Consider the following 15,624-nt stretch of genomic DNA (forward strand, 5'->3'; position numbering starts at 1 on the left):
TCAAACTTTAGGTTCATAATATCTTTATTTTTAACATTTTTGGCCTACATATTTCCAAAGTTAATCTCTCTAAAATATCATTGAATATTCTCTCTTTATAAAAAATACTTACTTAAACATTTGACAGTCTCCACATGTACTAAAAAGAACCTTTTGCAGGTATCAAATACCTTGGCTTTGTAGACACTAGGTTTCAGCTATCAGTCACATTGGTTAGGAGAATAGATAAAATTGCTAGAACCAAGAAATTAGCTTATTATCCAACATATAAGCTTTGTTTCTAAGTTATTTAGACTTTTTGGATCATCATCATTGTCACTGTCAGTAGAAACTGAGCAAAAAGTCAATTCATTTCCTGTTTCCAAAAGCTCTTTTTATGGCTAACAAAACCCGAACACAATGGTAGTTATGTCAGTGGCTATGTCTATGGCTACGCTAACAACATGTCAGCGACTAAGCCAACAATTATATCTAAGCTACGCTAGAGATCACTCCCACAGTCACGCCAGCGTCAATACAAGGCTACACCCATGGTAATGCTCATGGATATGTCTATGACTATGTTCATGGCTACGCTCTACGACTATGTCCATAACAATACCCCAAGGGTATGCCTATGATGATACCTCAAGGCTACACTTACAAACAATTTTTATGGCGACTTGTATACATTAAAATGTGTCATCTGGACTTGGGGGCTTTAATAATACATAAAAGGTAACATTACCCACTGTAAGTATACCCCCCCTCCCACTCTTGCTAGGTCATAAGTCTCCCACATTTTACTAACCACTCTTTAAGGGATGAGTATAAGGTCTTTCGAGTGCAATAGCATTACTCTTCCTGGATTCTTCCTAGCCACTTAAAAATTTTCTAAGTACGGGCTCCACCCTCCATGGGTTTCCCTTAGCCACTTAGAGAATTTTTTAAGTATGGGTTCAACCTTTATGAGTTCCCCTCATCCACTTAGAAATTTTCTGTATAAGCTTCACCTTCTATGGGTTCTTCTCAGTCTCTTAAAAGATTTTCTAAGTATAGGCTCGTCCTTATTGGGTTCCCCTTGACTTCTTAGAGTTTTTTCTAAGTATAGGCTCACTCATCCATTGGGATGCAATTGTCATAGATCTAATCTATAGTACATAAACACTTCACTCATAAATCCTTGAAGAGGAAAGGTATACCCCAACTCATACATGCATATAGGGGTTATGATTTCAAAGTGTCCTTAAGCGAAGGCCAAGGTTGTTTGGTTGATCCTTTCATCCCTAAAAGATAATTGAACCATGTACTATTCAGGCTGTCGACCATTAGCAAAAGTTGTTTCCTCTATGCTCAAAGTACTAGGAATATCATTCTCAAGGGCTTAAGGTAGCCTTTATCTCCCCCAGGGTTCCCTAAATGTAGTAAGGGAAGGACTTTTTTGATGTTTAGAATTGTCTTCCTCCCTTCCAAAAGTGGACGCTGGATTTCCACCCCTTGTGGTTTTAGGGTCTAATTTATTGGACCCCAGTCCCCTACTGTTTCCTCTTGTTTTTTATTGAAATCTAAACTCACCACCGAAGAAAGTAACATCCCTACTCCTAGGGTCAAAACTAACTCTCTAAGGATCTATTTTTCTAATAAGAAGAAAGAAAAAAAAATTAGGGGTGATAAGTATCTAAAATAATAGTTTCTTCTCAAAATAGAGCAAGTCTTGCTCAAGGATTCTTTAACAAAACTCTTTTTATAGAGGTTATATAGAGTGAAAGTAAAAAAAAAATGGAAGCAAGAACAATTAGAGTTATAAAAGAAACAACATTTCATTTCCATCATTGAATAAATAACCTTTCAAGTCATCATAGATTTCCAAGACTCAATTATTGTATTAAATGCACATTGCCATTTTGTTTTTCAAGAGACATGTATTTTAAAATTTTAGTTTTAGCCTAAATCCATGTTTATAAAAGTCAAATGTAGGGTGATGGACTTGAAAAAATTCCAAGCCTATATGAAATGGATTTGACTTGCTTTAAGATCCAACATCATTAGATTCAGCGACGAGTTAAGTCCAAGTACATATGAGTTGAGTGAATATTCAGACTTAATATCCTTAGATTTAGCTACATGTTAAGCCCAAGTACATATAGGTCTAATTAGTTGTCAAACTTAGCACCTTTAGTTTCAGCTACATGCTGGGCCCAAGTAAATATGAGTCCAACGAGCTACCAGACTCAACACCTTTAGGTTCAGCTATGCGTTGAGTCCAAGTAAATATAGGTTTGGTGAGCTGCCAGATCCAGCAGGGCCAGCACCTCTATGTTAAGTTATGTGCTGAGCCCAAGTGCATATGGGTCTAGTGAGCTGCCAAACCCATCACCTTTATGTTTAGCTACACATTGAGCTCAAGTTCATATGGGTCTGGCGAGCTGCCAAACCCATCACCCTTGGGTTTAGTTACACGCTGAGCTAAAGTGCATGTGAGTATAGCGAGCTCCTAGACCTAGTACCTGTGGGTTCAGCTACACATTGAGCCTATGCGCATATGGGTATGATGAGTGGTTAGACTCAACTTCCTCGAGTTCAATTATATGTTGAGCCCAGGTGTATATAAGTTTGGCAAGTGATTAGAACCAACATCCTTGAGTTCAGCTACGTGTTGAACCTAAATGCATCGCTTCAAATCCAAATAGGTATAGGACTAACAATCGTTATGAGTCCTATTTTGGGTTATGAGGTTGTGTTTTTTTTTATTCTTATAGATCTTAACATGAAATGTTAAAAGTCAAGAATAATCATCTCCATGCACCCCTAAATGCATGCAAGTCTTCTAAAAGGCTTACCACATTTCTGTTAACATTAATATTGGTAATAGATGTTTATCCTTCATTAATGTTATGTAAAAGATATTTATCTCTCATTAATGTTATCAAAAGAAAATGGCATGTCAACCTCTCCATTTAAGCAACCTAACAAAGTTTGGTGCTATACACATCTTGTAAATCACTCAGGTAAATAGTTTATAATTTCTCTTTTCTATCCAAGCATTTATATTTTAATTTTCAGAGAATTTATCATACAAAATCAAGAATAAATAATTTTATTCATGAAATTTAAAGCTAATTATCTTATTTATTACAATTCTTTATTAAAAAAAATCATTAATTTTTATCATTTTAGAGTTATTAAACCCTACAAAAAAAAATTGTTTTTACTTGAACTTTCTACTGCCAACCATTTACTTCTTAAGCTTAAAGAAAAGAATATTAACATAAACATGTAATTAAACACTATATAAACATCAAATAATAAATAATAAATTTTAGAACATCATCACCAATTTTACACAAGATCCATAATTTTGGTCCTTAAATATTCATTTGCCTATAATTAGCAGCAATTAAAAGAAGTGCCTAAGTGATAACTAATCCCAAGAAAATAGCTCCTTCAAAGAAAAATGAATGTTCCTAAAGGATTCTTGAACTATCTTTTATACTTTATCATCTTCTTTCCAATCTTTTTGTTTCTATTTTTTCTTGGATGCATCAAAGGTATCCATTTATTCCTTTTCTCTGTCTTCGTCATTATATCTGAATCATTGTTAATCCTTTGTTATTAATCATAAAAGTATTTTGCAGGTGCTATTTTCAGTCCCTTTGTTTTTCTGGTAATTGCATTTGGTGATACTGGTATAGTCATTGGTTTATGGCCCCTTCACCTTATATGGAGCATCTACTGCATAATAAAGTAAGTTTTCCACTTCTTTTCAGTTTACTGTTTGTATGGTAGTCTGAAGAGTATACCTGTTTGTGGGTCAGTTCAATATTTCGGAGTTTCATGCTAACATGAGGCCAGTTCTTTCCCTTTCTTTCTTACTGTTCCATTGAAATTGAAACAGATCAAAGAGGTTTGGCCCATATATGAAATGCCTATTGATTTTACTAGTTCCACTACCAATAGCTTTGTGGACTGTTGTTGGAGTTGTTGGGAGTGCGATTATGGGTGCTATGTATGGTTTCATTTGGCCTGTCATGGAGACATTTCGGGCTATCAGCAAGGAAGGTTCAATTTGTATGAAGTTGATTAGATGCTTTACTGTAAGATTTCTATAGCTCTCCTCCTTTGATACACCATGAAAAACATGATTTATTTGTGTCTAGCCAAGAGATAATGCTGTTTTTGGAATGACTTTTCTAGGATGGCACTTGGTCCTGTGTTCGGGGAGCATGCACAGTTGTCCGTGATTTTGCTGACTTTTCCTTCCACTCGTACTTCTCTGTTATGGATGAGCTGCTGGAGTCGAAGGGGGAGGAGCCTATTGAACTCAAGTATTGATCTTCTTATTTCATGCAATTTGATTCTGCTAATGTTAGAACTGTTTTATTGTTGGGTTTCAAACTATTTCTCCTTTGGATATTTGATTCAATTGCATGGTCATTATTACATTCTTGAAAACTTGTAAACGAAGCATATCGGTCTCTTCATCTGCCTCTAATGAAAGATGAGACTGTTAACCATGTATGCTGTACATCCATGTTTTCTAACTTGTGATTTTGGCATGTCTGGGTTCAAAACACATTTGCATGGACTTTTCATTTACATGTCTAATGAAGTTTTTATAATTCCCTGGTTTTCTGATAGGGTCACCCAGATACCTGGATGCATACTGGCAGCAATTCTAGGAATTGTGGTTGATGTTCATGTCATCACCATAATAGTTCTGTTAAAAGCACCTTTAATGCTGTTGAAAGGTTGGCACCGGCTAATACAAGATCTTATAGGAAGGGAAGGCCCATTTTTGGAGACTGTGTGTGTTCCCTTTGCCGCACTTTGGATTCTGTTATGGCCTATTATGGTTCTGCTGGCGATTGCAGCAGGCATAATATCAAGTCTTGGTTTTGGCTGTTTTGCTGCAGTTGTTGCATATCAGGTAAATTTTGATTACTATATTATATCTGCTACCATTCTTGTTCGTTTAGAGCTTTACCGGACTCTTCCCTGTTTTCATGTGGGATTATTATGGTTATGAGAGTTCTCATTGGTGTTTAAATCAGGAGAATTCCACTAAGAGAGGGTTGCTTTATGTAATTGCCTCTGCCTCTATATTTGATGAGTACACCAATGATTTACTTTTCTTGCAAGAAGGCTCCTGCTTCCCCAGGTATGTAACTCTAGTAATGCCTATATATGTTCCTGAATATTATTCTTCTAGATTGTGTAGTCCTTAAATGATCTGTACGATACTTCTGTTGGTGCGGCAACCAGGCCCAGATATCGAAAAGGGGCTACTTCCAGTTCTTCACTGCTTCCTGTGAAGGGACTGCATGAACGGTTTGAAGCTGCTTATGTTGGTGAACAATTAGTAACGACTACTACAGATAAAGCCACCTCACTGAAGGCCGCAATGGTAAGCATGAAATGTGTACATGGCCTAGTTATGACAAACTTCACCATCAGGCATTGTTTTCAGAAATCCTTGTTTAGTCCCACCAAAGAGAGGGAGGGGGAGGAAATCGAATGTCATTGTTATAATAGGATTCTGTTGACAGAAAACTAGTTTTATGTCGGGAATTTCAGTTAATGTACACTTTGCTTCAGAAGTGTGTTCGTAAATTGTGTTAATGTTACTGAATAGATAAAACCTGAATAACTTGAACAAGTTGGACATTAGTACTCATTGTTGTCTAACATTATTATTCTCGTTTCTGTCTTCTACAGTTCTCTTTTATTGCTTTCAGACCATAAGATTCACATAAATTTGTATGACAAACTTCACCATCAGGCATTGTTTTCAGAAATCCTTGTTTAGTCCCACCAAAGAGAGGGAGGGGGAGGAAATCGAATGTCATTGTTATAATAGGATTCTGTTGACAGAAAACTAGTTTTATGTCGGGAATTTCAGTTAATGCACACTTTGCTTCAGAAGTGTGTTCGTAAATTGTGTTAATGTTACTGAATAGATAAAACCTGAATAACTTGAACAAGTTGGACATTAGTACTCATTGTTGTCTAACATTATTATTCTCGTTTCTGTCTTCTACAGTTCTCTTTTATTGCTTTCAGACCATAAGATTCACATAAATTTGTATTGTAAAATGATACTCTCTTTTTCTTCCCATCAAATTCAAGCACCCTGCACCTTTATTATCTTTAGTTTTTTAAACTGCCACTTAAAAAATGTTTGTTTCTTCTGTATATTGATTAATTCTGTCTACGATATGTAAACCAGATATGGGATAGTTTCTTCAAAACATTTGAAGATATAGGGAAAGAGCTTCTCAGAATGGGAGCCATTGGAATGCCAGATCTGGATGCCTGGGCAGACTCAAAATCAAAGATCGTCGACAATGGAATTCCTGCGTATGCATTTCTTGAATGCCTCCTCCGCTCTTTCAAGCATGGCTCCTATGGTTTAATCCTGCGTAAGAATCACTTTACTCTTGCCACTTAATACGCAAACTAAGCATTTCACCAAATTGCAGCAGTAATTTGATTCCAGGCCACTTTATTTAGACCAGTACAGTGCGATGGAAATTATCCATTTGTGGTTATTATTGTAGAATTCAAATAAAATATTTGTGTTTTCCTTCTTAAAAGGGTTTGTGGCACTTAGTTTATCTTCAATGTCACATATGAAGTCCCCAAAATATTAACTAATATCTTCAAGTTTGCAAATAAATTTTCAAACGCAAACCTCATTGTCTGTACTGGAGATTTTGGTCTATTGATTGCTAACTTAATGAAAACGAATTGGTGATTGCATGACCTGACTTGACATGAAATAATGTTCGTCCTACATGTTCCAGGTGACAAAGTTGAGATAACAAGATTGAATAGACCAGAAGGACGAATTTTTGATTGGCTCTATGAGCCAATGTGCATCATGAAGGAGCAAATCAGCAGTCTAAAATTAGATGAATCTGAGGAGCTGTACTTTTACAAACACTGCCTGTATGGTGGCGATGAAAAAAGAATAAAATCTTGGCTGAATGGTGGCACTCCCCCATCTGATGAGATCAAAAGAGCCCAGTTGGAGGGTATTAGTAGAAGGTATCTGTAACACTTTCATTCTCAATCATTTAGCTGAATAATATTCATTTCCAAAGCAGCCCATAATGTGTTGCAGTGGCTATGCTTTGTTTATGCAACCAGAAACTGACCATTAAACATTTCCTTTCATTGATTATTCTCCAATTTGAATTACTATAATAGGTTAGTTAAACTACAAAGTTCTCTTATATGTATTTTCCTTGTGTGTACTTTGTGCATGTCTATTTCTTTCTTTGTACTTGAAAACTGATTTATATATATTGCAAATCAGATTGCAAGGTTTCTGTTTGACGCTGTCACGGCTGCCAACATCAAGGCGTCGCTTCTGTGAAGTTGCGAAGGCTATTGAGCTGGAAGCAAAGAACTCTAGCATCCTAGCCGGCGGAGATGACTTGGAGGCAGCTAGATAGGTTCTCTCTGCATCTCACACTTGTATAGAAATGATCGGAATGAATCTGCTATTGTTACTCATAGAGGATGTTTAAGCCTCGTAGCTTGTTTTGTGAACTAGTTAACAGTCACCGGAAAATATATTTGTAAAAAACATTTATACGTAGGGAAAATGTATGATGCCCCATATCAATGAAAACATCTGATATCTGACACGTTCTCATAAAACAGGTGGTTTGGCAACTAGCAAAAATTCAGCCAAGTTAGATTCAATCATTTGCTACTACCAATCAACCTTGGCTTAATGCTAGCTATTGCTAAACGTCAACCAATTTTGTAAACAATTAGACAACATACAGAAACCATTATTTTAGCTGGATATGTATGAAGTTTCTGCATAGCTCCAAAATAGGGGTGTGAAGAATCAGTCTCACCTGAGTCTTCTATAAATTGGCATTGTGAAAATCCGCCATCTGAATTAAATATATGGTTAATCCACCAAGTCCTCCTGAATTTGAAATGTTAACATTAATATCAATAAATAAATTAAAATAGTAGGTGTTTTACTGTATAGCCACTGTTTATCCTTTCGCATCTCATCATTTAGAACATGGTTTCGATGGGCAAATTTCCTTCCTAGGCAACTCAAATTGACAAAGAAAGAAAACAGAATAGTGATGTACTGTCTAGCCACTGTTCAGCCTCTCGTATTTCAGCATTCACCAGTTCCGTTGCCCACACTCCGTTGCGGGCATGGATTCAAGGTGTTAGTAAAGAGTGGTTTTTTAAAAAAACAGCAAGTGTAAACTCGCAATATAACAAGTTGACCCATTTGAAATGACTACAAAAATTAAATTCAAATCAACATTTTCTTGAAAGCTGTGAGAATTCTCTGAAAATATCATTAAACTCGGCTCAGTAGGTCAATCTTGAAATTTCTTGATTTAATTCTTTACCTAACTAAAACTTCAAATTAATTCATGTGAGAATTATCATAACGTGATATAGTTGTTTTCATGAGTTCAAATGCAACCTAGAAGACCAATAAAATATGAATTAATTTTCAAAAAAATTCAAGATGATATATTTTTTTAATATTGAGATAATAACATATTGAATCACCCTTAATCAACTCGAGTTGATTGCCAAATTCATGACCCCAAGTCATGAACGTGATAAGAATGTGGTAAACCTATTGGTAGCATAACTCTATCTTTTTTGTCTCCTTCTTCTCTTTTTATGGGTCTTCATTTGGGAGACGGGATGAGATTTGATATTAAATTAAAGAGTTATTAGAGAATTAGAGAATAAATTAAAAGAAGAGGGATTTGGATTTAATTGGAATGAATTTAAAATTCAATTGAAAAGTTATTATAGACTAGATGACTAAATTGAATGGAGAGGAAAAAAAAAAATGTATGATGCATGAATGACTTACATGCGTCTGCGTGTCAGGGGAATCGCTGCATTGGGGTGGTTTGTGTGGCAAGGTGGCTTTCCTTGGTGTGTCTCAAATCATCTCAGTGAGGGTTCCTTTCAAGCAATGTTTTAAAACTCGGACCGGCCCGGCGGGTCGACCTGGGACCCGGCCGACCCGGGCCTGGGACCGGTTCGGGTTGAGGAAAAAACCCGCTCGGGAATTGACCTGGGAAAACCCGGTCGACCCGGAACCCGGTCCACCCGGTCAAACCCGGGTGAGACCCAGTCAATTTTTTTTTATTTTCACTGTCATTAAACGACATCGTTTTTTTGCCATCTAAAATCCCAAAACGTTGAAGACTGAAGACAGAAGAAAAACAAAGCAATTAACCTAATTATGTTACTCTTTGTCTTTGAAAATTGAAACTCAGCTGAGAAGCAGAGGAGCAGCGGACGTCTGATCATTGATCTCTGTGAAAAAGGTTTGAATCTCTTTCTTTCACTCTCTATTTTCTTTATTCTTGGCTGTTTTCTCATTTCTGGCATCAATTTCAATTTCAGCCCAGCACAAGGAGATCGAAATTCAAAAGACATCTCTGAAACATCTCCCCCAAAGAAACCATCTTTTGTCTGCAGAAATGGTGTATTGTTGGGAAAAACATCATGCACACCTGCCACATTGAACTGTGGAGTTCCACAGTGAGGAACTTGACTGGCTTCTTCATTGCTAATCATCAAATATGCATCAAAGGGATCTTCAACTTTGGAATCTTTTCCTGTTAATTCTTGAACAATTGCCCTAAACTCAGAGGCATTGGTTGCTTTAACCATTGTTGGGCTTGAAATGTATGTTATCTTGACTGGTTCTTTCTTGTGCGTGCTTGGTGGGTTTTTTGCCCCTTCTAGGTTCTTGACGGCCAGAATATTGCTCACTAAGCTGGCTCATTTTCTTCGATATTTGGTGGAAATATGAAGACGAGGAAGAGGGGGAGAGCAGCTGGTTTGGTTTTGTTGTGTGTTGATCCTTTGCCTCTAGGGTTTTTTTTGTGTTTTTTTTATAAGTGTTTTTATTTTTTTGGGTTGACCCGGGTCAATCCATGTAACTCGTGACCCCATGTAACTCGTGACCCAATCACTTGACCAGATCGATGACTGAATCGGGTTTCAAAACTATACTTTCAAGACAGTGCATGGAAGCTATGATGATGCAATGTGGCTCCAACGATCAATTTTTCTTTTTTTTTTTTCTCTTTCTTATCCTTCTAGATCCCATGCTAGAAAAGTTTTTTCTTCCTAAAATTGAGTTTAAATAATTATCCAAATATATACTTTTATTAAATTATATATTGTGGTATTTTATGATAAAATTAATAATTATTTTCATATATATATAAAACATTGAACATTCAACCCACATCAAATATTTTCTTATGACAACTTTTTATATAATTTTTCTCAAATTTATTTTTTTATATTTTTTATACATTAGTTTCAAAATAATTGATTCATTATTTTTATTGTTTTTTTAATTAATAATGGCTTTTATAATTATGATAAGTTTTTATTTAAAGAAATACTTCTAAGAAAAATTATATAAAAAAAGGGAATGCATCAATAAGGCAAGGGATTTTAATTAAAGAGATACATTTTTATCCTAATTTCAAATCATTAATTTTTTCTCGATATTTATTTTAATTTTTATAAAATTAAAAACACAGCTAAGAAAGGATATATTTTAATTTTTCTCAAGTTTCTTATTCTTATATTTTTTTAATGCATTTATGTTAAAATTATAAATTCATTAGTTCTTTTTATTATTATTATTATTAAAACACTTTTAAGATTATGAAAAGTTGTTATATAAGAAAAAATACATAAAAAAACTGAAAAAAAGTCCATTAATAAGTCAAAAGGAGCTTTTAAAAAAGGAGATAATTTTTTTTATCTTTATTGCACATTGTTAAAATTATTTTAGATTTGATTTCATTTGCTTCTAGTTTTTCTGTAATAAATAGCATAACTAAAAAAGAAATTGGTTAAAAAATTACATTAATAAAAAAAATATAATTTATACAAAAAAAATTTATTTTTTTACAAAATTTTAATTATAAATTTTCTTTTATGAAAATCTATTTTTATTTCCATATAATTAAATAAAAAATAATTAAACACTCTACATGGTAGGAGATCAAATTTCTTCTTTTAGTTTCATGCTTTAGTTTTTAATTAATGTTAATGACTTCTTTTTTTTAATGATTTCTTACCTCATATAATTTTCTATTTATTATATTAAATCCACGCATTAACTTTTCTATTATCAATTAATTTTTTTCATGGAGCTAGAAAATGCATTCGCACTAACTATGCATTTTTCTTTTGCATTAAAAATTAATTTGGAATCCCAGCTGCAACATAGCTCATGTACTTGGCTTTTTTTTTCTTTCTTTTATGAATTAGAATAAAAAAGAGAAATTGTTGGATTTTTTCTTCTAAAACATGGTTACCGGGTAAATTTGTGCCAATTAAAAAAAAGAATCCACTCATTTTTTAAGTTCAAATTTTATTAAAATTTATTCTCTGATATAAGTTCTTCAACATGTAATATTAACATAATTAAAATAAATTTTATTTAAAATTTATTCTCTGATATAAGTTTCCACTGCACATGCACATCATCATGTTCCTCCAATTTGTTAACCATGACGAATTTGGACAGTTTTGTAAGTGTTGCATTTCCATTAAACTGATCATATCTTCTCACACGGAGGACTTGCAGGTGAATTTTTGAATTGTTAGGACGAGGCATATGCTTTCGTGCCCATTCTTTTGGGATATGCTGCCTGAAGAAAAGCCATTAATCAAATAGCAGCTCATATTTCATCTAATAATACATAATTCAATACCAAGAGCTAATCTTATTCCGATTACAAGCAGAAAACTTGCACGGTTTTTCTTGACAGATACAACTATTCGTAGCTGTTATCAAGATCGACTTAATTCGATATCACACTTGTGAGAGTATTCATGCTTGAAAGAAGAATAAAATGCAAGATTCAAGAGCTTACCACAAAAAAAATACTTGTACAGTACGTAGACTCATCCTCAGGTGCCAATTTTTTGGCTCTCTCAGTTTCTTTTCTTCTTCTTGATATAGGATAGAAACTACAATTCGTTCCAGGCAGCCAATTCGTTTATTCAGAATCAGAGTCATCCACGGGGAAATATTTAAAACAAGAAAACTCATAAACATAAAGCTCTTGATATGTGGAAACGAGAGAAAGGTAACAAACTATCAGAATTGTTCATGTAGACATGAAACAAAAAAGTTCAACAACACAAGGAAATTTCTCATTTCCTTTCTGTTTGATGCTCCAAGGGTATGGATCAGTACCTTGAGAACCTCCATTGCCGGTTTGAGCCTTGTCAGCCCCATGCTTCTCCTTTCCGTGTCCACGCCTTGTGACTGAGTTTGAATTTGCATCCTCAGTCTCCCCTTCTACACTTGATTCAGACATATTCCCAAGTCAGGAACTTGATCGAGATACTCAGTCCTTCTACTCTTCTTTCTACCGCAGGCAAAATTTCTACAATGGACCTAGATTCTACATGTAAAACAAGTTCCGAACCAAGAAATACTCTATGCTTAAATTAGTATTTTATTTTATTTTATCGAATGACAAGCAAGTAAAATTCAAGAAAATAAAAATGATATTTTTTCTATGAAGAAGATATGTATGTTTTTTATTTCGTTGAGAATGTTTTCTGTATAGTATGTTGAGAAGAATCCTCCTCTCGATATCTTGATTTCTCCTCATCTCTTTCAAAATAATAAAAAAATATTTAGTTTGGAAAATATCAAGAAAATAATTATAAAAATATCTAGAAAATATAAAAGAAAAAGTAATATTCATGAACAATAATAAATTATACCATGTAAATTATATTATTCCTAAATACTAAAACGATGTGAAACAATGTAGCTCAATCAGTTCAAGCCAAGGAAATAAAGAGATAGCAAGAAGAGGTAGAGCTCGATCTGACCGAGTTTAAGAATTTAAGACTCGTTCTGAACGAGCTTTGCATAGTAAACATTAATTATTCATGAATAGTAAATGCTATTTATAAATAGTAAACGAGATTATACCAAATTAAAAGATGATAGAAAGAGAAGAGGAGAGGATAGAGCTCAGTCTGAACGACTATAAATAATATGTCTCAATCTGAGACTTACTCTGAACAAGTTTTGCATAGCAAATAGTATTCCTGATAGTAAATGCTATTCATGATAGTAAATGAGACTATGCCAAGTTAAGCAATGAGAAAGAAGAAAGGAGAGAAAAAAAAGGGTGGAGCTCGGTCTGAATGGCCATAAATATTATGACCGAGTCTAAGACTTGTTTTGAATGAGCTTTGTATAATAAATATTATTCTAAATAGTTAATAAGATTATACCAAAACAGGATAAGAGATGATAGGAAAATAAAAAGAGATGGAGCTTGGTTGGGCCACGACACAACCAAGCTTTTTTCATTTGGTATTATCAGAACTTCTATTTCCTCATCCTTCCATGAGCTTTCCTCTCTGCATATCTTTTTCCTCACATGAAGCGTGCTTGTTTATAAAGTAAGCGCCTTCTCTCTCACATTCTGCTTATCGAAAATGGTAATCTTGAATGTTGAATTTTCATCATATCGGAAGACCAGGAAATCTGCTTTCTCCCAAGCCATGACCTTCGTACAAAATTTTCGCAACCATTTTGGGAGAGTCAGTCATCAGTTCCCCTCGTAAGTTTTGCATCCCATACATGTCCACTTGTACCTTTCAGGACAATGGTCTCTAGCAATTTTTCCATCAAGTTGTCCTAATTATCTAGGAATTATCTGCAAACAACAATACTATGAACAACCAAACCATCCGTCAGTAAAGCCACTTGAAATTATCTACAAGTAGTAGTATATCTTCTTCATGCTTGTTCTTGTCAGCACTTATCAGCTCATCTTTTAAGTTATTAACAACCATTACTTTGAAAAATTGGTGTCTGGTGGATTTAAATTCAGTCCAATACCTTTGTTTTTCTGACATTTTTCACCTTTGCTTCATTTCTTCAATTCGTAACAGAATCATTATGTGTTTACTTACACAAGCACTGTTTTCATCAAAGTAGAATGATCAGAACAAGCAAAGTAGTAAAATAATGGATCCAGGTAATTATTTATAGATGAATTGGGTATAATAAGAATGCAGTGCCTAAAACAGATCCTGTGTTTTCTGCTCACCCTATAAAACAAGCCTAAGCTTTGCAAAGAAACAAGCAAGCACATACCTCAGTAGAAGATGTGACTTAAGTGGACCAATTTTTTCTGATCTAGCAAAGACTCTTTTCGTTTCCAGGAGTGGACAAGATGATCTTCAGATTTGGGCTGCTAGAACAACAGAAATAAGATGACTACCTTGATTACACCGCAAATGGAAGATCTGGCCGAACCTGGAGAAAGTTCTTACAACTCCAGGTTAATTTGAGGATCAGAACAATGAAGACAATTTTTGCCTTTAAGAAGCTATGAAGTGGCTTAATATGAGTTTAGGAAGGAAAATGTAACTCAGTAAAGCCAAACCATGCAATGGTTTGGCAACCTCCACTTCATGAGTTTTTGAAGCTAAATCAAATAAACCTCAGAGCAAACACTCGTGGCTGGAAGAAGAAGACACACTTTCTCTACCCAGATCTTCTTAAGGTTACCAGGTTCCTCTCTCTTCAGCTAGATTCTCTCTGTGAGTAATAGAGCATGAATAGATTTGAGTAGAAGAGATTATCTTAATTTTATTGCGAGTTCTGTTGCTTCATATGTAAACTCCAGGTCTCATTACTGTTAATGCATCTGATCAGTTTCTTACGAGAAAAAATACCATTATGAATGACACCAAAACTATCGAACTTTCGATTACCAAATTGGAAATTAAATACAATTTCATTGCATTGCATTGCGATACCACGTTTCATCTAATGATACGAAACAATATAACATTCCTTTTAACTCTATCAATAAAAAAAAGTGATTATTTCTATTTTTTCTTATATTTGTAATTAGTTGGCAAGAACTGTTAATAACAATTAAAAATAAAGATATTTTACTATCTTTTTTATCATAGTCTCATAAGAAACATATGGTTCTTGTTTTTTCATGAACTTTTTTTTATAGAAGATACATCATTACAACATCTAAATCGAGAAACTTTTTTATTTTTACACCTCTTACATAGATATCTAATACCGTCTCCATTAATATTACTTGGATTAGATAGTGCGTAGTTAATAAAACCATCAATCCCATTACAATAATCCATCTTGCGCAACCCTTCCAGTGAAACTCGATACATTCATGAACGATCATTCATTGCTTATATCAAACCTATATAGAATATTGATTACAACATCTATTAATTAATTATATGAACTAAATAAATTAGCTAACATTGGTTTATCTCAAACTTATTTAATCTATTTTAATAGTACTCTTAAATCATTATCAATTATCTACATAAATTTAAATTTCTTCATATTTACTGAAATTTTCAACTTAACAATAAAATTGACAAAATATGAAACATACCTATTAAATAAGTCATTATTTATTTTATTACAAAACACCTAAGTCACAAAATCAAAATCATTTCATCAAATTACAAGCAAATACAATATTTTAAAATCTCAAACAAACTCTAACATTAACAAATCATACATTCATACAATAAATTTCTATGGAAAAAAACTATAAAATAAGTAAAAAT

General features: G+C 33.9%; 1 protein-coding gene across 1 annotated transcript; it reads left to right on the top strand.

The window, feature by feature from the left end:
• The first annotated feature begins 3,357 nt into the window (after window positions 1–3,357).
• On the top strand, window positions 3,358–7,644 carry LOC133672982 (uncharacterized membrane protein At3g27390-like). The gene is made up of 10 exons (XM_062093562.1): window positions 3,358–3,527; window positions 3,615–3,723; window positions 3,875–4,073; window positions 4,174–4,304; window positions 4,618–4,906; window positions 5,031–5,137; window positions 5,242–5,383; window positions 6,206–6,398; window positions 6,783–7,026; window positions 7,298–7,644. The coding sequence occupies exons 1-10, from the start codon at window positions 3,434–3,436 to the stop codon at window positions 7,434–7,436; spliced, it is 1,647 nt and encodes a 548-aa protein (XP_061949546.1). The 5' UTR covers window positions 3,358–3,433; the 3' UTR covers window positions 7,437–7,644.
• The last annotated feature ends 7,980 nt before the right edge of the window (window positions 7,645–15,624 follow it).

Source organism: Populus nigra, chromosome 14 (genome assembly GCF_951802175.1).
Source record: "Populus nigra chromosome 14, ddPopNigr1.1, whole genome shotgun sequence".
Taxonomy (NCBI): domain Eukaryota; kingdom Viridiplantae; phylum Streptophyta; class Magnoliopsida; order Malpighiales; family Salicaceae; genus Populus; species Populus nigra.

Excerpts from the sequence above, each read along its gene's own strand:
- LOC133672982 (XM_062093562.1), top strand. The coding sequence starts at position 3,434 with ATGAATGTTCCTAAAGGATTCTTGAACTATCTTTTATACTTTATCATC. Across the intron at positions 4,074-4,173 it reads AGTTGATTAGATGCTTTACT|GATGGCACTTGGTCCTGTGT; the intron begins GTAAGATTTCTA and ends TGACTTTTCTAG. Across the intron at positions 6,399-6,782 it reads CTCCTATGGTTTAATCCTGC|GTGACAAAGTTGAGATAACA; the intron begins GTAAGAATCACT and ends TACATGTTCCAG.